This window comes from Homalodisca vitripennis, chromosome 6 (assembly GCF_021130785.1).
Source record: "Homalodisca vitripennis isolate AUS2020 chromosome 6, UT_GWSS_2.1, whole genome shotgun sequence".
Classification (NCBI taxonomy): domain Eukaryota; kingdom Metazoa; phylum Arthropoda; class Insecta; order Hemiptera; family Cicadellidae; genus Homalodisca; species Homalodisca vitripennis.
This window is the reverse complement of record NC_060212.1, coordinates 100,263,629-100,289,912: the sequence shown is the minus strand read 5'-3', so window position 1 is coordinate 100,289,912 and position 26,284 is coordinate 100,263,629. Positions and strand designations below refer to the sequence as shown.

Sequence of the window (26,284 nt, the reverse complement as noted above, 5' to 3'; positions counted from 1 at the left end):
GGCTACTCCTTGTTTTTGAATGGTTGGATTGATAATTTTATATATATCCTGTGGTGTGGTGTTATTCTTTCGACAAAAACAGTTGTCTTAGGGTAAAAAAACAGGACATCCCAATCTCTTAATACACACACATCCAAACAGGGAAGCTTGTTTTGGACTTCCAAAAGCATCTACCTAGAAGAGTAGTTAGAAAGTACAACATAGAACCCGCGTTTAAAACACACAACACTGGCTTAGACAAAGTCTCGTATTGTGACCTGTATTCCGTAGTTAAGTTTTAATGATTAGTGTTTTGTATAGTTTTTATTAAGTGCATGTTTATAGAGTTAGTGAAGTTGACAAACAACATGTAGGTTGTGATTCCCTGACTTAGGCGTGCCACAAACGCTTTGGTAAGATTTGTTTATTTTAACCTAGTTTGTAATTATGTATTAGATTAGTTCTTTACCTGAAGAAGAGATCAGATTGCAGATCTCGAAACGTAGTGTTACTGATTTCTTGTTTCACTGAACGATGGGCAAATGTCCGGAAAAATCCTGTTTCCTTCACAATTCTTCCATCGTCAAAAATAACCTTCAAACAAAGAATTCTATTTTATATCATTCTATGTTTTTCATACAGGAAAAATGGTAAGGAATGCCCCCTAATAACACAACTAATACAATATACAGTAAAGTATTTATTATAAATTTTACATTTTAAGTGCAGTGCGCTTTTAATTTATTGACTATATACAAGTAAAGTTTAAAATTTTAAACAATTTTAACAAGTTATATAAGTAGATATGAATGTAGCAGTTATAGACAACTTTTTGGTGCAACAGTAATTCAATGTAAAATCAATGTGAAAAAAGTAAAACAACAACATGAACATGTAAAACTTAAACTCGTTAACGTTTTACATTTTCACGTTTGTGTTTTACGTTATTCACGTTGACTTTACAATTGAATCTACTATTGCACCCAAAGTGGTTTAGAACCGGTACATTTTATACCTACTACAAACAATCAAAACATTAATGATTAATATTTAGTGCGAGTCGGAGTACAGTTTATGTTGTTAAATGTACCAACAAGCTAAGAAGAGTATTTAAAAAATCTATAAAAATTCACTTAAAAGTAAAAACTAGTTACTAAACCATTCGAAATTTTGTAACAAACATTTTCAACAGTAAATAAACATGAAACGTAACAATAAAACATACTTTAGAAATACAACATTTCTTTTTAAAGCTACAACAAATATTGACTACTTTTGTTACCATCCATAGACAAAAGAAATCAGTAAAAAATCCTACATTTTATATACTATGGTAAACAGTCTTTCTCCTTGCATTTTAAAATAAAGCTTACACATCTTTGTGGTGAATATAGGAAAACAAATCTGTTCTTCCTATTCAGTTAATTTGATATAAGCTCTATTAATAGTGTTATATCTCTACACCAACTATTTCACTTAAAAGGCACAAGTTTTGTATTCACCTCCTCAGATGAAGCAACCAGAAAGTTTGGTTATTTAGATTCCAAACATAATTTATTATTCTTTCTAGAATCTTTGGTGGTTATATTGTGTACAGATTAACCTTTAGCTACAGAACAAAATCTGCAAAACAAGCCATTTAAGTTATAATAAGCATTGTAAAAAAGCTATATTTTAACAAATACTTTTTAATCAAATGAGGCATCTTAAAAAATATTATTAGTTAAAAATTGTATCTTTTATGTATCTAATAAGGCCATTTATGTACCTTTAGAAGCGTAAAAATGGAAATTAATATTAAGTTTTATGAATATATAATACTTCTTGCCTAGAAAAATTAAATACAACATTAAAAGTTTTTTAAAATGTTAAAAATATAATGCTAGTATCAACCATTTATGGTAATTAACCAAAATAAACATTAGTAAGTAACCTCTCTATTTTATAACACATTTTATACATGCACAGAAAAATGTATGCAAGACAAAATAATTTTGTTATAAAATAAAAACATGATGCCAAAATCTAAAGCTTTTTTCAGACACTAAATCTAATGATAAGGGCTGTTGATGCAGTTTGGTATTATTTATCACTAAAAATGTATAACACTAAAAAACTGACAATGCAAAATAACAAAATGAATCAAAGAACGCATGCTTTCTGGTTGCTTTAGCCTGCATTAATTTGGCTGGAAATTTATATTTGGGGAAGAGTAAATATTTGGGGAAGAGTAAATAATTAAATTGTGTAATGTATTTTTAGTATTGATAAAAACATAGCGGTTCATTTTTAAATACATTTGATTGGTTTTACCCAATTTTAACAAGAAAGTGTAAATACAATTGTTTATGTATAGCAATATGATATTTAAATTATTATAGCGTCGAAAATAAATTATTCTTATTTAAAGTCCCATTAATTATACATAACGATATGTAATTAACCATTGCTGCTACATATTTTGATATTGCCAATTTAGAATAATTCAAAAAACGGGATTATATTGTTGACCGGCAAAGTGTATAAAAATGAAAACGAAAGAAGCGACAAGTGAGCGTGCAGGCACATGCTAGAACTATATGGGGGGGGGTGGGGGGGGGGGGGGGTGGGGGGGGGGGGGGGTGGGGGGGGGGGGGGGTGGGGGGGGGGGGGGGTGGGGGGGGGGGGGGGTGGGGGGGGGGGGCGCATTAAATACTGGGGACGGCCCTGCTCGCTTTTATCCTGTTTAAAAGGCAAGTTTGGCTGGTATGATCCGATAAGCCAGCTTGGTGAATATTGAATTCAATTGGTGTATCAGGTATATTGGTACATATGCAGTCTATGAATGATTGGGAAGTGCTAATGATCCGGGTTGCTGGAAGTGGGAGGCGGGTTACTCCATATGTTAGTAGTTCATCTTCAAACTGTATTTTCTGTGTTGTCTGTAAGCCTGTAAAAATTGACATCCCCATTAAAACTAATTGGTTTGCCTCTGTTCGGATTTTATCCAGGATTTCAGCTATCACATTTTTAGTTTACTTCCAATGTTGTTATATTCTGTCCTATTCTTTGACACTTTACTATATCTGTTTATTTATACTATTTCATTATAACTCAAATTAAGTTTTCAACAATCTAACAAACATCAGCACTGCATTTAGAAGAACTGTTTTAAAATTCTTGTGTTTCAAGTCAGATTCTTCTGTTTTCTTACTTCATCATAGCATATATTAGATAATTGTAAATAAACTTGATGAGTTGGCTTCCAGTGGATAAGGAGATTTATGCTCAGTTCAAGGAGATGGCTACTATACTACACACCCTCCTCTTCCCCTCCACTATTTTTTATATGATATTCCATCATCCTTACATTTCCTCAAAAAACACCAGTGAATCATGTTTGCCTCTAAATGTATCAGTAATGCCTCTTATAATGACAATCATTTGCTCTTACCTTGGGATTTACAATACCCAGTATGACATGTGTGCTAAATAAATAAAGTTCATATATAATTAAATTATAAAATACTGGGCTATTTGACAATTGTAATTAACTTTTGTCATGGAACGAGTTAAAAATTGAAAAATGTATAGTAACTCATTTTTCGGGGGGTAGTTACAACTTATGAAAATTATTAAAAATACGAGAATTATAGTTGAAATTTAACACTAAGATTAAAAGATTTTAAAAATCTAATGGGTCCCATCCATACAACTGAAAATTAAAGAACACATGCTTTAAAAATGAAGGACAAAATTTGTAGAATTCTATACACGGCATAGGCCTAAATCTACAAAATTAACATATTGACTGCAGTGGACACACATTACTAACTAAACTCTGTAAATGTCTTATGCCGTAGACTGAAAGTGTTAAGACAGTATTCTGTTGCTTGGGATCTATCATAGTATAACACATTGACTGCGGAGGACTCACGTTACTACTGTACCATTTGTCCTAAAGTCGGTCCATGACTAAACTCACAGTGAAGGTGTTAAGAGCGTATTCTGTAGCTATAGATCTATCATGGTATAACTCAGTGACTGCGGCAGGACACACGTTACTATTGTACCAGCTGCCCTAAAGTCGGTACATGACTAAACTCACTTTGAAGGATAGCGTATTCTGTAGCTAAAGATCTATCATGGTATAACTCAGTGACTGCGGCAGACACACGTTACTATTGTACCAGCTGCCCTAAAGTCGGTACATGATTAAACTCACTTTGAAGGATAGCGTATTCTGTAGCAATTTCCAGGTATGTGACAAAGATACTCTTCTGCAGCTCTTTCAGTCATCAGTGTATCTAGTTTTTTGCAGTATATCCAACTGATCATATGTTCTTTCAGTATCAGTAGATTTCATGGGAGCTACTATAGTGCTCACAGCAATATTAGATAGCATGTTTGTTCCTTTCAAGTCTCTACATTGTAACAGGGCACTGATTGCTTTTTATTTTTCAGTTTTTTTCATACCATCAAAACAAAAAGACCATTGCCAGAGCCTTTCTTTATCTCTTTAATCAGTATTATTGTACCTAAGTTCGATTGCTTTTATTATCTTTCTGCTGCTGACTCCAAAAAACAAACTCTTTCACATTGAGCAGATCACCAAGTTTTCAATCGCAGCTTGAGCTAAAGATTTCAATAAGTCTGCAGATCGATGAATTTTGCCAACATCAAATTTGGCATGTTTCTCTAATTTGGTTAGCACAGTGTTTTCTTCAACATTTAAAGAGGGATCCCAGAATTTCTTTCTTCAGAATTATTTACATATTGTGAAAATATGTTCACCCACCAATTTTTTTATCATAAACTCAAAACACTCTCATCTTCAAGTAGCTGCCATTTTGTTTCTGGTAGGATTTTTAGCTACCTCACTAAGAGTGTTTCTGAAGCACAAATTTGTTTGATAACGAACTTTGTAAATAAAACAAGTTGCTTTCCCATCCTGTAAAAGTTTCAAATATTCTCTGCTTCAAATGTTTTGTCCAATCGAAAATAGTAAAATATAGCTTTCAAAAAGTAACAAAACAAAATATTTCAAAGCTTCTTTGCTTGACACTTTGATGTCAATAACATTTGCCATAAAGGATTTGGCAGTGTTGTATTTAAAAATGTTTTCACATAAAAGGTGGGTAAGGCAACCAAGTGGTATAAGTGATGGGTGCTTCTCCTTAACCAAGCCAAAGCAGCTTTCATGTTGGAAGCACTGTCTTCAATCCTTCAATCAGTAACTGTACCAAAAACTGTACTAGAACCATACATTTCAATTACATTTAGTATTAATCTGGATAAGTTAGGTGCATTGTGTCTGTTATCCTTTTTTACAATAAACTCCACAAGAAATATAATTATTACAATTCATTTTAGTAACAATGCAGTGTAAATACCTCTGTGTTTTGTTTAGTTTAGAACTAAGTGGGTTCTTGATCAATCTGTCTGGTGTTTTGTTGTGAACAATTACAATGCATTGTAATGAAATGTATACCAATTCATATAAAATATTTCAGCATAAGTATACTATAACAATAAAAATATTTAATATTATTTTAAGAAAAAAATTGAAAGAAAGAAAAGTTGTAAATATCCAAAAATACCTGGAGGTACAGTACTTGGTATGGTTTTAGTTTAGGAGGATATAATTAAATTGGTACGTTTTTAGTTTAGAGGGTTATAATTAAAGAATGTTAGGGAATTATTTTTATTATTAGGAATGAAATTTGATTTCTCTCAGACCATTTTAAACACTATCAATAAAAATATTTCTTTACCATTAATAAGTTAAGCTAAGTTTCTTAGTCCAGCTAAACGTATCAATTAGTTGAGCCTGTCTCCCGTTGTCTTCTATTTACCATTTGAACATGCATGCAACCACATACAAATGATGAAAACACATTTGGAATTTTTTGGTCTGCATTGGAATTTTTAAATGAAATATTCTTATTTATTTTAGAGATGCAGTAAGATATCTTGAAAAATATTTTTTTTTAACTTTCCAACAATGGAATACTTTTTCTCATCATTCACTTCCATTTTAGAAAATAAATAAAATTCCCATTAATAAAATATTCATTGACATTTTTTATTAAAAACTAAATTTATTTCAAACAATAGAAATATTACATCAATATTTAAATATACATTACAACAATAATTTATTACCATACAATTATTTAAAATTAATAAAATTTTATGGGTTATATACATCAACAACAGGTGCAACGATTTTGCCTGTTTTATCTGGCGTTCCCTGTACTGTACAACCTTTAATTGAATCCAGTCTCAATTGAAAATTTCCCCTCAATTCACATGTTATTGATTTCTGTAGGAGGACTAAATCAAATGTTATATTTTAGCAAAGAAAAGATACACTTATATTGGACACATTTTTTTGTATGTTACAACATTAATTAGGACTAGTTTGTAGTGCAGTTATACTGAACTAAATAATATTTTAATTTCAAACAAAACTATAATAAATTAATACTGATATGTCAATTTACATTAATATATATTCACTTTAGTTGTATAAATGGTTAATTATAAACATTAAGGAGACTTCTTGATATAAATTTCCTTGAATACTTCGGCATTTGCCATTCTCAAAAAGGATTAACAAAAAATAATAAAATAGTACATCGAACAAAATTAACATAAATAAATAGAAATTTACATAAATAAATAACAATTTTTGAACATGTGATTAACAGCTAAGAGAAATAAGGCACATCAGTTAATATTAAAATCTAAAGTACCCTTTGGTCTGAATAAAAGATGATTCAAGAAATTATACCATTATGTATTTTTTTTCTAAATTTGATTTATCTTTCTCTGTTCATATTTCTCTTAGCTGTTAATCGCATGTTCAAAAATTGTTGTATATTTATTTATGTTAATTTTGTTTGTTTGATGTACTATATTATTTTTTGTTAATCCTTTTTGAGAACGGCAAATGCTGAAATATTAATGGAAATTTATATCAAGAAGTCTACTTAATGTTTATTTTATATACCTATATATTATATATATTTTTGTTATATTATATATCACTGATTTGACAGAATTTATATAACATTCTTCAAAGTGTACTTTTTTGGTTTTGTGAGGAGAATAATTCCAAAAAAGAAGAAAAAAAAACAGAGAGACACTAAGAGACTGACTCTGTGTATGGTTTATTTTACTAAATAATTTGACATTTATACCAACATATTGATAATAGCAATGACCAGTGGTAACATTTTAAGTCATCCTTACAATGTGTTTACTCTACCAGCAGGAAGGAAAGAAAGAAAGAGCATTTGTTATGCACATGATTGATTTGAAGAAGCCGTTGCACAGGGCCGAATATTTCTTGTTGGGCCTGTACTACCCCATCCCCTACAGTCTGGCCTGTCCCTCTGTGAGTCATCCCTCCTCCCAACCCACCCACCAGGCAATACTGCCTCTGCCAATGCCACTCATTTAGCCTACAACTGCTCTCTATTTGCCACCAGCTTTACATACATGCTTCAATGCCTATCACAATTGCCAAGGTGGGTTCCTCTTGCTTAGTTGGCCACTGAATGATTTTACTTTCCTGTCTTGTTGTTTCATTCTTCAAGTAAGAACATTTATTTCTTATCAATACCTTGATTTTTTGAGGTTAGCTTTAGTCATATAAATTGTTATTGGTTTTTACTAGGTCTTCTTAATCAATACAAATTTTATGGACAAAAATATATCCTGGTACTGGTAATATTATGTGATTGGTGTACAATGATTATTGTATTGTTAAAATATATATATATATATATATATATATATATATATATATATATATATATATATAATATAAAAAATAAATAATTTTTTGAAATTCAAATCTTGTTTTCTGTATTTTTTAATTACTAAAAATATTATTATCTTTATAAAATACTAGGATGTACTTATTGTAATCTGCATTCAAAACAGTAATGATGAGGTCACCGTTTGTGAGATACTAGTACTTCTGTTTAACTGTTCATAAATTTTTTGTATTGTGGCTTTACAAACAATCCGTACTATAGTAATTACAATACTTCTGTAGTAAAATAGTAATGGTGAGGTAACCGTTTCTTTGTGAGATACCGATACTTCTATTTAACTGTTGATAGATTTTTATGTTGTGGCTGGTACAAACAATCCGTACTATAGTAATTACAGTTGATGGCACATAAATAGTATTAAAGGATGTTGGTAATAATAATAATATAATATAATATAATACATTGACTGTTACCAAGTAGTTCTGTGGTCAACTGGAATTCCATTTGTTTCTTTGTTGGCAGAAAACCTGGCAAGAAGAGTGTTTGTCGCTCACGCTAGAGGAGATTGTCCACATACGCAGTGTGCTGACCAAGGCGGAATTGGAGAGTCTTCCAGTTGAGGGACATGTCAAGGAGGATGCGGAAAAGCGGAAAGTTAGTTAAACAACATTATAAATGTTTTATTAGATAATATTGGTGTATTATATTACTGACTTACTAGCTTTTAAACATAGGAAATCCTAGCACCACCTAGAATGTGTTTTCTTTCAATTCTAAATATAGTTTTTAACGGGTTTTAAATGGGTTTAAAAATTACTGCATTCAAAGCAGGGAAACATTATTAAATTTCTGATGTGAAAAAGAATTGCTGAAACTGCATTGGCTGTTTTACTTTGTGAGCATACTTTACAGATAATACCGATTACTGAATTCCAGTTTAAAGTAATAGGTTTTAAAGAGAAAATTCAAACCTGAACAATTGACAGTAGTTTAAATGTCTACAGTGACTAAAAAACTATGGGAAAAACTGAATAAATTTGTATTTAAATCCAATTTTGTAGTTTTTGGATTCTTTGATTTAAAAATAATAAAGAAGAATTATGTCATAGAACAGAACATCTACAATGTGTAAACTTGATGTCAATATTTGTTAATTGTTATGGTTTTCATACTCAAAATGGACTTTTAAAATGTTTAAATGAAAAATTCAAATTCTGTAGTTACAACATTGATGTTTTAAAACACTTTTATGTAGCTCTCAGTAAGAGATGAGTATATTTCTACTAGTTCGGATTACAAGTTATTATCAAATACATATCTGGCTTCTCAAACTCTGAATAATGCCATGCCATTTTAATATTTTTTAATCATGTTCTGTTGACCATTTTCAAACTAAGATGGCAGCAGAATTTTAGTTACCATGAGGTAAAGATGGACACATTTAGCTGTGTGCACGGAACCCAAATACTACCCTTTCAACAGACAAACACTGTCTGTGTGGCGGGTTGCGTTTATGTGCTAGCTGAAATGAAGACGCAGCAATTTCTTTAACGTCAGTTTAACCTCACAATTTTGATTTACCTATAGGTATAGACAAATAAGTTGTTTTTAAAAACAAACACGTTAACAAAACTACAGCAATTTGTAAGTTTATGAAAAAAACACAAGGATGTGTCCTATTATTGCTATTATATGGGTTTCTCTAATTATTTAATTTTCAGTGATTTAAATAATATTAAATTTATTAAAAGGCTTGAATAAATATAATTTTCCAGTAACAAATATGACTTAAATGACTGTTTATTCATTGGAGTTGTTCAATCGCTCTAAAATGATCCTCCTCTTCTGGATCTCTGTCACTGCTGTCTGTGCACTGATATGTATTCTATAACATTCTGTATTCTCAATCGATAATTTCCTATTGTTTGCTATTTTTCACCAAGTAAATCCCAGGATATTGAAAAGTTAGAGAATGAGTGAGTGAGGGCTTTGTCTTATACACACGCACATACACACATGTATATATTTATTTATAGCTCTCAGAAACTTATTCCAGCCAACTTCCAGTGAAAGATATTTCCAGCCATAGCAGCATAGGTTTACCTTGGTGTTTGGAAATCCTTATCAGTTTCATTAAACATTTCAAGGTAATTGTTATAACATATTGCGTCTTGTTGTTTTTTAGACTTTATCACAATGTCAATATAGACCATAATTCATTTACTTTGTTCACTAAGGTTGGCTTTTTGACAGTGCTAAGTAGCATTTTCAATGCAATCAATGTTTTAAATTCGCCACTGGTGCAATCTGGTATAAAAGTTAGATATTAACTTTGTCTTTGATATCTGCAAAAAACTGATCAAGCAGTGTTCTATAAATTAAATGTAAACAAAATATTTCAGCCTCTTTCACGAATTTCAACTGAAAGTGTTAACAGCTGTTTAGTGTGTTAACTCTTCAGTTGAATACTTATACAAGTGTACTGTGTAGACATGTTTCTGTAACAATAAATCTGTAACACTTCTATTCATATACATTTTCAAACCATGTTGTCTTAGTATTTATTGAATACTGTAATGCCTATATGTGTGTTTCAGGTGTGCTTCCTATGTATGAAGACAAGGTTCAGCATATTTGGCCCCTGGGGTCAAATCTGCAAATTATGTAAACGAACTGTATGCAACAAATGTTATTCAAAAGTGAGTTATAAATGTCCATTTAAATATTACATCGGTTGTTTCATAAATATTTTATTGTATTATACTTATACATTAGTTCACGTAGGTGTAATTTAATTTATAAAATCTAATATCGAGGCTGTATTAAAATGACCTTGAGTTTTTCAATCTTAGAACAATATTATAGTCATGCATTTTTACACCCTTATAGATTTAGAATGATAGGACATGTCTCATTTTAAAGATATAATTAATACTAATCCAAATGCCTTTTAGTTTTTTCAATATTTTCATGCTTCATCATATGTTTTAAAAGGATACACTTTGCAAAAGAAACTAAAGTCCTGATGCTCAACTTGATCTTTTTGTTCGAATGATTTCTTATTTTATGCTCTTTTTGTGTTTCTTTACCTTTTATAACATACTTGTTCTTTTCACCGGTGAGACAGCAGGAAAACTTAAATGCGAGTTACCTGGCATGCACTCTGTTATCCAATCATAGTCATAATAGAAGTAGCATTTTGATGTCTTGTAGATCAGAAATGCCCAATGACTTGCTGCACTATGTTTACTTCATTTACCACAGCTAAAATGTATTCACTCCTTTGAAGATTCAAAGAATTACAAACATTGTGTACAAAAGTAAGATCAGTTTCTATTTAAAAAATATGAAGTAAAGTCTATATGCACTGTAAGGGGTTTATTAAGTCAAGGTTCAACTCCCCATCACCAGATTGTAACTTGAATATTAAGACTTGCATTCTTGTGTTTTGATACATTCTCTCTGCGATACTCTCAGAACTGGTTATTCTAGTCTTTTCCAGGAACGTTTTGTTCTGTCATTTTTTAACTGAATGCACCACTTCCTGACAGAACTTTAATTCATTATGTTGTTCCCGTACACTTCACACAGTTCCCGATAAATTTCTAATGGTTTTATGTTATTTGCCAAACAAAAACAAATCACAGACTATATTTCACAACTGGTGGGATTTTCGACTGTAGCACACATTTAAAGAAGATCCTGACTGAGGTGCCGTGCACGAGTGCACACCAATATATACACAATTGACGTGCGCCTGACAGTGTCGGATGAAACCGTTCTCTTACTTTCCGAATTGCCCTCTTATATACATGTGAAAGAGGAACTAAAATACTACTTTTCTACACAATCACCATACAAATTTAGGCACTTATAATAGCAGTGGATAAGCTTTGAAATTCCTTTGTCATATAATTTTTCCACCGCGATCTCAGCCATTCACTGATGCGTACCTGGAGATCCTCATCGTTGTCAAAATATTGCATTGTTAGCCAGGTCTTCATTTTCAAGAAGAAGTGAAAATCACTTGGAGCAAGATCAGGATTGTAGAGGAGATGAGAAAAAAGTCCCAGTTGAACGAGTTGAAGACTTCTTACAGTACAGTTTGCTGTGTAAGGTTAGGCATTGTATTACAAAAGCAGAGGTTTGCATGACAATTTTTCTCTGCGCTTGTCTCCAAAAATTTTGCAATGTTAAGCCACTCAGAGTTTATTGTTGCACCACGTTCTAGAAAATCAATAAGAAGCTTGGTTATTGTGAACCGGCTGTATTCACGAATCATTTTCAACTTTGGCGACCAGATTTTCAGTCACAACTCTCAGACGTCCACTCTTCTCTTGATCATAAATGTTTTATCTGTCATTTTTTTAACTTAATGGACCACTTCTTGACAGAACTTTCAGTAATTATGTTGTTTCCATACACCTCACACAGTTACCAATAAATGTCAAATGGTTTTAAGATTTTTGACAACGAAAAACGAATCACAGCCGCACCTCATAAGTGACGTGATTTTTAAATTGGCACACACATTTCTAATTTGAATAAAAAGAAGGGCAGCCGAAATGTTCCTGTTGTCAGGGCTGGACTCTGAATTAGGTGCCTGAATAGCCCTCATACATTCCAATTTTTCAGATGATATTTTTTTAGAAACCCTTGTCCATGCACTCTAGCATTGCTCTACTTAATTTTTCTGTTAATTATTAGAATAATTGCGTCTTTGGCTTTTTCTCTCAGCAGGCTCTTTTTAATCATTTATTCTTCTTTACCTTATTCTTAATAAGAAACTTTCACAAGCTTCAGAGGATTGTTCACAAGTTTATCTCTCTTCTCCTTTAATAAAGTTTTTAAACTCATATATGAAACAGTATTGGATTATCACTGATTAAAATCTTGAAACGAAGAGCAGGGTTGGAAAGGGGTCGCCCATGAGCTCCCCCAGCACTGTTCTGTGAAATAGTTTTCGATTATCACTGATTAAAATTGTGATATAACAAGCATGGCGATGATGGTGGAGCTTGGGGAGGGGATGACCCTCAAGCTCAGCCAGCATTCTTGTCTGTTTTAAGTTACTGAGAGAATGAGTCAACCATGTTTGTTTATGACATCATGCACTGCACTGTCTTGAATTGAATTGAAACATCTTTATTCATATAATATACAGTGGTATACATTGAATGGCGTTGTTATGTTAAATTAAACTAGTTGCATCTAAGTAACAGTATTTACAGTTTTCTCCATAACAAATCAAACTACACCTACTACCAGATTCAACATAAATTAAGGATGGTTGTCAAAGTTCATCAAATTTATATAATGGGTTGTTTATCAAATAACTTTTTTTCTTAAATAATTTAATATTGTCTATACTTCTTAATTCCACAGGTAGTCTTAGTAAATACTTTGCACCAGCATACAATGTTTTTTTGGTATAAAATTCTAGCCTATGGGAATTAATAGCAATCTGATTTTGATTTCTTGTGAAATATGAATGACTGTCACCTAGTTTCGGAACCAATTTATTTATGCTTAGTTTTTTTACATGGAGTATTGATAGGAAAACATATAAACTATAAACAGTCATTATTCCTAAATCAGTAAAATGTTGACGAACAGAGTCATCAAATTTTAGATTCTACATGGTTCGTATTGCCCTCTTTTGGAGAAGGAGAATTCTATCCAAATTCTGTTTTGACGTACCCCCATATATTTCAATACCAAAACTTATTGATGATTCTATAAGAGAGAAATAAATTATTTTTAAAGTATTTAATGAGCAAAATTTAGATAACCTATACAAAGCATACAATCCAGAAGTAACTTTATTAACTATGTGTTCAGTATGGAGATTCCATGTCAAATTTTCATCTAAGATTAAACCCAAAAATTTTGTGGAACTTACTTTTTCCAAAGAGTGGTTGTTTATTTTTATTCCCGGATTTACTGAAGATTTCCTTTTTCCTGCATTGAAAACAATAAAATTAGTTTTGCTGGTATTTAATAATAGTTTATGATTATTAAAGAAATTATTTATGTCCAATAAACTAGAAGAAGTAAATACTTCTTTTTTTAAAATTTTCCAAATTATTTAATGTACTGCTACTAATTTTTAAACTTGCATCGTCAGCATACAGACAAAGTGTTTTTGTTGGACTGTTTGGAAAAGAGAGCGGAATACCTTTTACATAACAGAGAAACAGCAGTGGGCCAAGGATTGATCCTTGCGGAACACCATGTTGAATCTGTGCTAGTGAAGAATTATTGGTGACTATTTGATTCTTAATGCTACTTTTTATTTCAACAAATTGTTTTCTATTGATTAAGTATGAACTGAACCAATTTAGAGTAATGCCATTGATTCCCAGGCCTTCAATCTTGTTTAATAGAATTTTGTGTGAAACGCTATCAAAAGCTCTGCTTAGGTCCAAGAAAATACCTATTGTTTTCTCTCCTTTATCTACAGAGTCAATGACGGAATTAATGAAATCTATGCCAGCAGTAACCACAGATCGATTTGGTCTAAAGCCATGCTGTTCCTTATCATGCAAACAATGGGTTTCAAGAAAATTTACTAATTGATTATAGGCTGCTCTTTCAAAATTTTTTGAAAAAGTAGGTAGCAACGATAATGGTCTGTAGTGTGATGGGTTTTTTTGAATCTCCTTTTTTCAAAATCGGGATTACTTTGGCTTCTTCTTATACACTCAGTCAGTTGATCTCTCTATGAACTACCATAGATTAATGCTAACATTCCCTTGTCTCGTCAATAAAATCAGTGAGTGAAAATTTCAATTCTGTACTACTAATTATTTTGTTTAGTTACCTTTACTTTTTTTACTTTTATCACTCCTCCTAGAGGTCTCACCTGGTGGGGCCGGAGCACTCTTTGCATGGGGGCGTTCTTAAGATTGGTAGCATCCGAGGCAATCGTAGTCTTGGTGGTCCCTTCTCCTCATAAATATTAACCCTCCAGCTGGTATGAAACGAATTTTTGTCGCCAAAGGCCCGTCCGATTTGGCAACGACAAATATTTGTCGCCAAAGTAGACATGTACAGTTATTGAAATTTTAGGCAATTAAGGTCATATAAATGATTTTTATTTGATATGTTCTGGAACAGCATTAACTATAGTACCAATTTACTGTTCTTACTTCGATTATTGTCTTCTTTGTTTACCGTAAAACATCGTTCTCTATGACAGCTGACGTGAACGTAGTACGGGTCAACCACATTGTTGTGAAACTGTAAACAAGTGCCGGGTTTTGTGTTTGAGGTTACGAATCTAATTGTATTTGTGGAAACTGTATTTTATAGTGTTTTAGTGTTGTTATTATTGTTTTTTTTAGCTTTCTTAGGTTATAGTTTTAGTATGTGTGAAAACTTTAGGGACCGATAAATCTAGTGACGCTGAGTGAAAAATGAAACTTTGTATATATTGTACATATGTAAATAAGGTAAGACTAAAATTTATCATTTTATTTTATTTTTGTTTTATCTGTCATACTTATATAAGTAAAAATGCAGTCATGAGATTATGTTTACCCACAAAAAATAATATTTATTTAGAAATCTATGCATTTTTGAAAATAAGTAAATACACGTGATTTTTCATACAAAGCCCTGTATCACATACGTTTTGAGGTAAAAGTTACAATAACTATATATTTTTGGAATCAGGACAAAATTTTGAATAAGTTATACATTTACAGTTTTGATGTAAAGCTTATTGCTAAGCAGTTACACAACGGAATATTAAAAAAAATATTGTCCAAAAAATGTTTTCTTACATTTTGTAAAAAAGAACAAAAATATGTTTCCATGGAAATAATAAGATATTGTTATTATAATGCTCTCCATATAGTTGTGAATACATTGACATATAATAGTTTATATTAATTTGGACTAACAGTTATGAAATGTGATATATTATAAGAAACGTCTGTGAGGTTGTTAAAATAGAGCCGCCAGTACAGAGTGGCACCATTGCCAGTTCTAGGGTTAAAGTTAAAATCACATAGTTATCTGACGTAAGAAGTTTGTAACTATTATTTAGACTATTGTTTTCAAGTTTGTATTCTCATCATCATAGACTGTGACTGTGTTATTATCATGATTACCTCTTCAGCATAACTCCCCCACAGCCTACAATTACAGTGCCCAGTCCAGCTTGCCACAGTTCTAGTGACATCACGGGTTACAGTTACGGTGCCCGGTGCACCTAGCCACAGTTCTAGTGACATTACGGGTTACAGTTATGGTGCCTGCTGCAGCTTGCCACAGTTCTAGTGACACCGCAGGTTACAGTTACAATTTCCCATTCAATTACAATCATAAGTGTTGTTCTTTGACACATGTGAAATGATGGAAATATATTTCAGGCTGTTACGCATATAATGTAAATGTGTATGTTTGTGACAGATGCGGATACCTACGGAGCACTTCTCACACGTGCCAGTGGTGGCTCTCAGCCCAGGCTTGCTGTCTCCGGACACGGACGACACGTTCCCCGCGTGCACTGTACAATCGGCTGGTGGTACCTGAGCGTCAAGCTATTGGCAGCGCTCCTGCTAGTCCTAAACTGAACCGCTCGGCTCCCGCCTCACAGATGTCCACCAGCTTGATATCTGACCCGGGCCACCAGTCTCTGCCGCCCAGCAGCACCCTCTCCACTCCCACTGGCACCCTCAGGTAAATATTACTCAAGTATATTCCGGTACAGTGTCTATATTTCATAGGATGAAAAACAGTATTTGATTCTACATGGGCTATAGTTAAAAAAGTCATTCTTAAAGAAATGAATCACAAAATATTATAATTAATCTTTGCATAAAAATATACTATATCTGAATTAACACCTTAACTGAAACATATTTCGGTAACGTATACCGAAACACCGGTCCTAGAGACCGGTAACCACTATTTTGATTCAACGACGTATATTTACGGCAAAAAATTAATAAAAAGTGTGAGAATGGTTTAAGAAATTAATGTAGACATGTTCTCACAAAGATAATTAATTTTACATTAACTTTTAAACAATACAGTAAATTCTTGAAAAATTTTAGTAAGATACAGTAAGCACTAAACACTTTTCAAAATACATTAAATATTACCAGGAACGTAATTTGTAGTACTGATACTTTCATTTTTACAGAATTATTAAAAATAAGGTATTAACAAAATTATTGTAATATTAGTAATAGAGTTGTAAAAAATGTAATTATTACATTTTGTATACGAAATTTTAAAAAGTAGAAAAACATAGATAACTATTTACAAAACTAAAAAAAATATACTTGAAATATTCATAAAATAAAATTGTATACAATATAAAAGCATTAGAGAAACAATAAAAGTGTTATATAGACCTTTTCATTTCTTATGTCAGTTCCTTCAATCACTGTGGTCTCTTTACGCACAGTCAATGGCACACTCATTGCACACTTTGCACATATAGGAATGTCACATCTAATACACTTGTATTGAGTTTTTCTCTCCTTTGCTGAGGGACAGTTTCCACAGGTTTTTCTTTTTTCCATTTTATCAGAAGGCACACCTGCAACTGCTTCTTCTCTTTGGCCCAGGGCAAAGTTGATTGAGCTTTTCACATCACGAGGAAGGTTTGGTGTACACAGACGTCTTCTCAGATAAGGCTCTGTAAGATCCTTGGCCAAACTTTTGGTGAACTGAAATCTTGTGGTTGAAGGGGTATCTTTGTAGCATAAATACAATATACAAGCATTTATGCTAGCAATGCTAAGGAAGCGGTAAAATACAGCCAGAGGCCAGCGCCTTGTTCTTCGCCCAGTAGTGTAGATGGCACATTTCATGTCTAAAATGTCGACTCCACATTTTGTTTTATTGTAAAACCGTATAATCTCTGGTTTTGCACTTCGTTCATCCGTAAAAATGGCATGGTGAATAGTAGAGATGAGGACTACAGCTCTGTTCTTTTTTGGAATGTATGAAACCAAAGTTCTCGTGCCATTGAATCCATAGCGAGATGTCCCGACCTTTCTTTCCTTGTCTTGAAGAAACTCTTGGGGAATATCTTTTTTATCTTTTCTCATTGTCCCAACGTATGTGAGACCAACTTTTTCGAGTTCTTCTGTTACTTCTAGGCTAGAAAACCAATTGTCAGCTGTTACATTGCGGTTAGTTCTTTGTACTGGTTTCGTCAGTCTTATAACAGATTGGGTTGGTTTGCTTTTTTTCTGGTCTTCTTGAGATAAACCTTGACCATCACTTCTTTTGCCGGTGTAAATATAGGCATTGTGGAGATAAGATGTCTTCGCATCTGTCAGACACATAATTTTGATGCCATATTTGTGTGGTTTCTGGGGCATGTACATTCAAAACCCACACCTGCCTCTGAACGGTACCAACATTTCATCTATCGTTACATGTTCAGATAAGCAATACAAGTTTTGAGAGTTTTCAATGAATTTATTGAAAACCTCATTAATAGCAGCTGCTTCATCAGATGATTTTCTTTGATTGCGAGTTCTCTTATCGTCAAATCGCAAAGCAGATAGCAGTATCTCGTATCTCTTTACGGACATTGTGGCGTTGAAATACGGTCTGTTAGCAGCGTCTTTTTGAAACACAGAGGTAATTGTTTCGTTATTTGATTTTAAAACTGAGGACAAAAGCAGTAATCCAATTAAAGCATTGATTTCAATTGCATCAGTATCCTTATAATTATATTTATTTGTTGTTTGGTTCAAGCCAGATCTTACAATCTTCAACTTAGTGTTTGTATGTTGAACAATAGTATTGACTATTGTTTCATCAATCAATGAGTTCCATATGGCCAACTTCTCTGGGTTATTACCCAATCTTCTTGCTGGAAATCTCAAACCAGGTAAACCACCAGTAATTATATTACGAGCTGATGTTCGCACTCTTGTATTTGCCTCTGGCTCTAATGTACGCCAAGGATATGCTGGTCCTAGTTCACGTTTTCTAAGGCGGCCAAATACATATTCTGGCATATCTGTATCTACTAAATTATTTAGAGTATCATCAGCTCACCCTCCAACTGACGATCTTCGTCCTCACCAACACTGTTTTCATCATCCTCTGATGTTGAGCTGTAATGGCTGGAACAGGAAGGATTTCTGACTTCACCTTCAGGCTCTCTCCAATCTGGATCCGCATCCGAATCATCAAAAAAGTCACTCTCTTCAGAGTCATCATCACTTATGTCACTGGCTAACATCTCCGTAACTCGATTAGCAAAGTCCCTAGCTCGCACTGAAACTTTTCTATTTGAACCAGATTCTTCCATTATTAATGTCTACAAATAAATAAAGTAATAAAAAACTGTAAGTTGAACACTACTATATTCGTTTTAGTCACTGAGAAACGCAAAGCGAAACACCCGGTACAGGAGACCTCAACAAACTTTCACTAACTGAAACATCCGGTACGTCAGACCGGCAGAGTTTTAAAAATCGATAAGTAACGGTAAAGGCCTCGTGTAAAACTTAACAAAACCTGGTTGTTTGGGGGGAGTGGTGGGAGGGGGGAAGCTACTGGGACCGTTGAATAGATCTGATAAGCAGTATTGCCAACAAGTAGAAAGAAATTTCCCAATTGTTACCTGAGACCGGTGTTTCGGTTAAGGTGTTAAATAGGCTAAATCATTTAAAATATTGTAAAAACAATAACATTTTAAATGCATGGTACTCACACGGTCTTTTAGTGAGATTGCTGATTTGTAATGATCATTTAGAAGAACTAATAAGTTTTCAAGCCTGCGTGTCTGCCGTATACAAAGATTTTTATTTAAACTGGGGTTTAGTTCTGTTTTCGGGATTTTTCTTAGAAGGTTTTAATGAAATGAGGTATGTTAGATAAGGAATGAGTTAATGTTCAAAAATCAAATGTTACTTTGAAGTCAACATTATTGTTGTGACAACCCATTTATTATAAGAGGAACGGAACCAATGGAGCATTTTGAATAAACATCATTAAAATTGAATGTAGTACATGGTATAGATTAATGTCCTGCATTTGCTCAATTATTTATTATATGTGTGGTTCATATGTATTGCAAGGATCTGATTCCCCCTAAACTTCCTTGCCAAAATTGAAGTTAAATTCAGGATCTGTTTGTAAGTAGGTACACACAGACTTTTAAACATAACCTAAAAGCAGTACCGCGCAGTGGCTAAAATATTATGTGAAACCACAATATTGCCTGATGAATAACATAATGGTGGTGAGATAAGTTGCTGAAGAGTCTGGAAATTAATGAATACCCCCATTAAACAGCGGGTATGGAGGTCCGCCTACAGGCAATTTTGAAAGAATTACTTTCTATACTCGGTTCCAAATTCGCCGTGCAGTATGGATTGACCATAAGTCATGTTATCCAAATGGCAGTCCTCGTAGTACTAGCCGTTCTCAAGACACCGACTCCCCGGGCCACGCTCCGTAAACATATTGGATTAAATACGTTATTTCGGTCATACTATATTTTTTGTGCCTCAAAACTTAATTCTTGATCGTAGACAACACATTTTTCAATTTTCAATGACATCTTGCAATGTAAGTTTAAAAATGTTCGGAGTGGATGGAATTGGAGGATAAAGTTTATAATAAATAAAAATACATAATTTGTATTTATATTTGCATGTGCAAACGCTATAGAATTGTTACTGTAACTGCAATAAAATTGTCTCTTAAACACTATCATAACAAAATCATACTATTTTAATGTTTCATTATTTAAACACCAATTCGGTGTGAATTAATTTACATATTGTTATACAATAAATTATAAATTCCTTTCACACCTATATGTTTATAAACTTTTTATAGAAACATCACAGATAAATAAACAACAAGAGCTAAGGTACAAATGTAGAGTACAGTTTGAGCCTTCGCACGGGCCAAGAGGACAGTTGACGCAACCTGCATGACAATATTCATGATGTTCCCAGTAAAGGTAGTACATGAGTATTACCCAGTAGACCTGTACTGCACGGTGAACGTACTCAGGCTCGGTAGTCAACAAAAGCTAGCATCCTCTCAACATGGTTTCCCCCACCAGGCACCTCATCCCCGCATCTAAAGTACCTCCCAACAGAGTGATGCTGTTTCTAGATACATAACACTGTTTGAACTACATAACAAAAGATGGTACACAAATTAATTAAAAGAATAAAAGTGTATTGTTTTTGCAAACTAGTAAGATCTACTAGTAATAATAAATGTTTGAAAAACTGAGTTAAGTGAATGTCTTTTAAAATAAAATTATCATAGCAAAAAGACAACACTTTGAAAATGTAATTAAAACCTCAAATAATGTTTGTAACGCAACTTGGGATCTTATAAATCAGGAAACAAAATTAATTATAACAATACAAAATTACACCTAATAAATAATATAGAAGTTCTTGTAGATGGTAGGCCTACTTGTTTCCTAATAAAAAAAGATAACGTATTTAAAAAAAAAACTTTACAACAATTATGTAAATGAGTATAATAGCTAAATTAGTAGTACACAAAGATTATGACACCAATTCTACCAAATTAACACATATAAATTCCAAATGTAATTGCTACTTCTGAAATGAGTACCGTACTAATGACTACTACACGTAGTCATCAGGTTTTGATGAGGTACCTATGACATTCGTTACAAATATTTAGAAATTTACAGCTAAACGTTTGACTCATTTGATAAATTCATCTTTTGTTAAGTGGCTATTTTCCTGACAAGCAAAAATAGCTGAAGTGTTCCCACTGTACAAAATTCTGATTATAAAGAATTACAGAATTATTAACCTTTTTCATTTACCATAAAGAACATTTGGAAAGGATATGTACATTCAATTTGTTAATTATTTAGAAGAGAATGATTTACATGATTCTGATCAGCAAGGATTGGTATTTACAGCCGGAATTGATTTTGTTGAATCTACTATTATATTAATTCTATAGATTAAGGAGAAAAAAACTTGTGTTTTTGGATCTAAGTTGAGCCTTTGATATAATGTATCACCTGACTAAAATACGATAGGTTTGTGCATCGCAATGTCAAACCAATCCAAGTTCATCTGTTCTTAATGTGACATATTTAGAAGGTTATTCTTTATCGTCGGACCTCAGTACCCATGGTGGAAAAGGGTTTTGTCATAAAATTGAAATTACACAACTCAACACACATATAAATAAATAAATAAACAAATTTTACTCACTCATGGACATAAAACACGATTGCACGTAATGTTACATGTAGGCTGCAGCGTGGTAAAGACATGCGTCTGTAGGGTTATCGTTCCTCTCCATCGTCGATAACAGTGTTGAAGATGATGTTAGATTTGTGTTGCAATTCTTAATTTAACAGGTTAATACCATCGTCGCTCTTAAAAGCTACATAAATGTCATGCTCTTCCAATGTTCATAATAACATGCCGTTATTACATGAAGTATTAAGTTCAAGCCATTTTTTAACTCATTTATGTTTTGATTTTCATTTAGTAGTAGATATTAGGCAAAAGTACAGCATTGTTTATTTAATTTTACGTTGGAGTGGCATTCTTGAATCTATTTATGTTTGAATGAACGACCGATTTGTCCTACATAATTTGTTTGTCGTTCATTGCATTTTATTTTATACACTCCAGTCTTGTCAACAATTGGTACTCGAAAAGTAGTTTATTATGCTGACATACAATCATCTTGAAATATGACATTACTGTTTGGGGAACCTACCCTAATTCAAACAAATTATTTACAGCTCAAAAGTGTTTAATGAAAGTGATGGTGGAGCTGATTACAGGGTGACCTGTTCTCCACTGTTCGGAGTTAAACACTGCCATCTTTTTGTATATATAGTGTGAGTTAAAAGTACGGATACACTCTGATTAGTTTTTGATGGATAAAGATGGAGGGATGAAACTCGGGACACCTTTCTAGGAAATAGAAGTGAATGAACTTTTAGTCACTGTTACAGCTTTGCTCACTTCCCCAAATGGGATTTTGGGGAGGCGGCTTAACATTTTTAAATTTTAGTTTTATCCATGTTTAATAATAGATTGTTCTTTACAAAATTGTTGTGAAGAATTGTTAAATTTTCGTGAGCAGTTTTGCAACTTCTTCCCATGTTGATGCAGACACTTTAAGATTAGTATCATCTGCATAAAGGCATAATTTACTTGCCTTGCTAAGTATTTGCAAGTTCGTAAGAGCAGGCAAACCGTAGTGGATCTAAAACGGACCCTTGAAGGACCCCATTTATTACTTTAGTTAACAATGAAAAGCTTGATTGATGAATTGTTTAAAATTCTTATCATGGTTTATAACTTCAACAAACTGAGTTTGATTGGAGAGATGAGATTTTAACCATTATAGGGGATAATTTTGTATTCTTAATTTGAGCACATTTGCAAATATTAAATTATTAGACATAGAATCAAAAGCTTTTTAAAGATCTAAATTTATATATCCAACTAAATTAATATCTAAATATGCTTACATTTGTATATATGTTACATATTTTTCACGTTTTTCTAATGAGTCTATCACAGAATAGAATTGACCGGCCATGATGGAAACTGTGCTAGCAATAATTTGGAATATTACTATTTTCAAGGTTCAAGGTTAGCTAGTTAGGCGTCATTTACTTTTCAACAATTTTTGATATAGTAGCCAAAAGAGCTTCTGTAATTATTAAGGTTAGTTTTGTCTCCTTTCTTAAGGATTAGCCTTATTTTGTGCTACTTCAAGTTTGATGGAAATGTGCCAGATATTAAATTTGTTAGGTACTTTAACTTTTTATGATAATGGTTGGCATTTCAGAGTACTGAATTTATTTTTCAGACTATCAATAATTTGTCATGTAGATTTCATTTTTTGCCTACAGCCTACATATATATTAATGTATATATATATGTACATACATATACAACCACTTAAAGTGGTTTTAATATATTGTGTGAAGTGATGGTTGACAACAATTATTTCTATCATGTTATGTATGTATGAGTCCTTAGTGACTAAACTTACCTACTCATTTATTTTACATATATTTATAGATTAATACCTGATCTCATTTAATCTCATTTATTATTTACTGAAGCAATGCTTTATCCCAGCATATGCCACTGTCTATGTACTACCTAAAGTTAAATCTGTAACTTACTCGTTACTCCTAAAGCAGTGGATGACGTAATCTGCAGTAGGAACTTTTCTTGAAAATATGTCCAAGCAAAGTATTGTAAATATTTTTATGAAATCAGTTTATTTGCGAATAGGCGATTAGTTTCTCATTGTGAACAATATAGGTTGGTTGAATTTTCTGTGCTATACAACAGGTTTACAAAAAGCTCCAAAACAGCTGAAAATAGCCATTTAGTTTAAACCGAGACAGACTTTTTACATTTCCTTCAGTCGATAATGTCAAAAATCATATTGTCTTTTCCAGAGCACGATTTTCCCGCTCAAAGACTCTAGGTCGACCAGAAGAGAAGGCAGAAAAGCTCAAGGGTTTGGAAATGATTGTCTGCCACGATTGCAAAACTATGGTGATCCAGATAATCAAGTCCTCACGCACAAGTCGCAGCAACGCCATTCGTAACCTGACACTCGATCTTTCTCCTGTGTATTGATCTTGTTTTATCACCTCAACCTGCCTACAGTTCTGTACGAATGCAACAATAGATATAATAATTTGTGTGATATTAATTTAAATCTTGTTTTACAACTTTCATAATTTTCAAAATGATATGTATATAATTGTAATAAGGTTATGTAGATACGTTACGGATTTTAGTGTTTGTAAATTATTATTGTTAAATAATTGTGTAAATTTAGGTTAAATATGTTCAAAGATTACACCACTATGTTGTTGAATTTTTAGCACAATGCATACTGAAAGTGATCCTGAGGAATTATATTTGATATTAGAGAAATGATAATGGATATCCTGTATATATTTTCAAACAGGTTCTTCCAACAGCAATCAATCAAATATATAATAAAGTTCTATTAGCTTTAATTAGAAACGTGATAATATATATGTATATTGAACGTAATTTTTGAAAAATAATGAAGTTACAAAAAAGTCTGTAGATGAACTGTAGAATAATGTTGCGTCTAAGAGATATTCATATTTTTAATAATTTATTGGTGCAAATTAAATATTTGTACCCAACCAACTTAAGAAATGTTACAGTTATATAATAACAAACTTGTATTTTCACTCAGTTTTATTAAATTGCAAAACAAATTTTATAATTAAATGATCATACTCCTTTTTGTATTTACTGATTATATTTGAATCCATGTGTAGTTTTTAATTTTAAAAAATTATTATTTTATTATATTCTTAATGAATTGGTTTAAAAATACTTGAATCTCTATTTGTAATATTGAGACAAGAAACAGATAACATTGAGAACTTAATGAGGACACTGAACATACATAGTGTATGAGATCTTATCACATTCATAATGAGTTCCCGCCAACCAGGAAGTACTGAGAGTGCTCTTATTAAGTTGCCAATTTATCTGGTTCTTTTTCACTTTCAAAGTCATGGACTTTGCCCAATAACTAATAGACCATTCTTGTTTCTAATTCTAAATGTTCTACATATTGTGTTCTTCATTGCAACCCTAAAATATTGTCAAGTTGACATCTGTGTTATCAAATATTTTACAAAATGATGGTATAGTTATACAAATTTTACTCTACAATATCTATTTTAATAAGAACATTCATAAAATCATGTATTAAACTTGTTCCCGATCTTCCCCAATTTCTCGTTTGTTACAATACAAATAAAACCTCCACCTTTCTCATACTTGTTCAGTGTAAATATGCTTCTTGGTCAAGACTTAATGCACTGTTTTTATTCAGGCTTCCAAGTGCTTTTTTTGTTTGCCAATCAGTTTAATTGCTTAAAAATCAACCAATTGACAAATTTTAAGGCCTATACATTTTTTTATAATATCAAAAAATGTAAAAGCTATGTTTTAATTTATATCACTATAAAAATAATTATGTTCATTTTTACATGCTACTCAATCCCTACAAACTGTTATAAATAAATCCAAATTATAAATTTTTATTCACAAACCCTTCTAAGTTTACTTTCCAACAAAATAGTTTCAATGAACAAAATTGGTACACTTTAACATACCAGCAGCTATATGTAACCACTCATAATTTATAACACTGATTTAAAATTCCTAAATTAGTTTTTTATGATACCTAAATCTGTGTTAGATGTTCACAGTTATTGTATATAAAGTAAATATATGAACTTATAAAGAGATTTGTTTGTTTTAACCCATATTGCTTGTTTGAAGTACAGCTAAAACTTATGCACTTGTAGGAGAATTTGAAGCACACAAGCCCAGAAGTGCAATAAACCAGATATCTTACATAGGTACAAGATATATAAAAATTAGGTGTTTTTCCAGTTTTCACAATTAATATAAAGTAAAGCTGCAATCATTGTATGATATTGTTAACTGGTGGATATGGTAAGTAGACATGAGTTCCTCTGTGCTCTGACACATGGT

At 32.3% G+C, this 26,284-nt stretch overlaps 1 protein-coding gene across 1 annotated transcript; it reads left to right on the top strand.

Moving 5' to 3' along the window:
- The first annotated feature begins 7,457 nt into the window (after window positions 1–7,457).
- LOC124364645 (protein spire-like) lies at window positions 7,458–26,034 on the top strand. Its single transcript, XM_046820275.1, is given in 6 exon segments — window positions 7,458–7,493; window positions 8,268–8,399; window positions 10,343–10,444; window positions 16,164–16,280; window positions 16,282–16,433; window positions 24,184–26,034. Coding segments are annotated over 6 exon segments (708 nt in total). The 5' UTR covers window positions 7,458–7,472; the 3' UTR covers window positions 24,368–26,034.
- The last annotated feature ends 250 nt before the right edge of the window (window positions 26,035–26,284 follow it).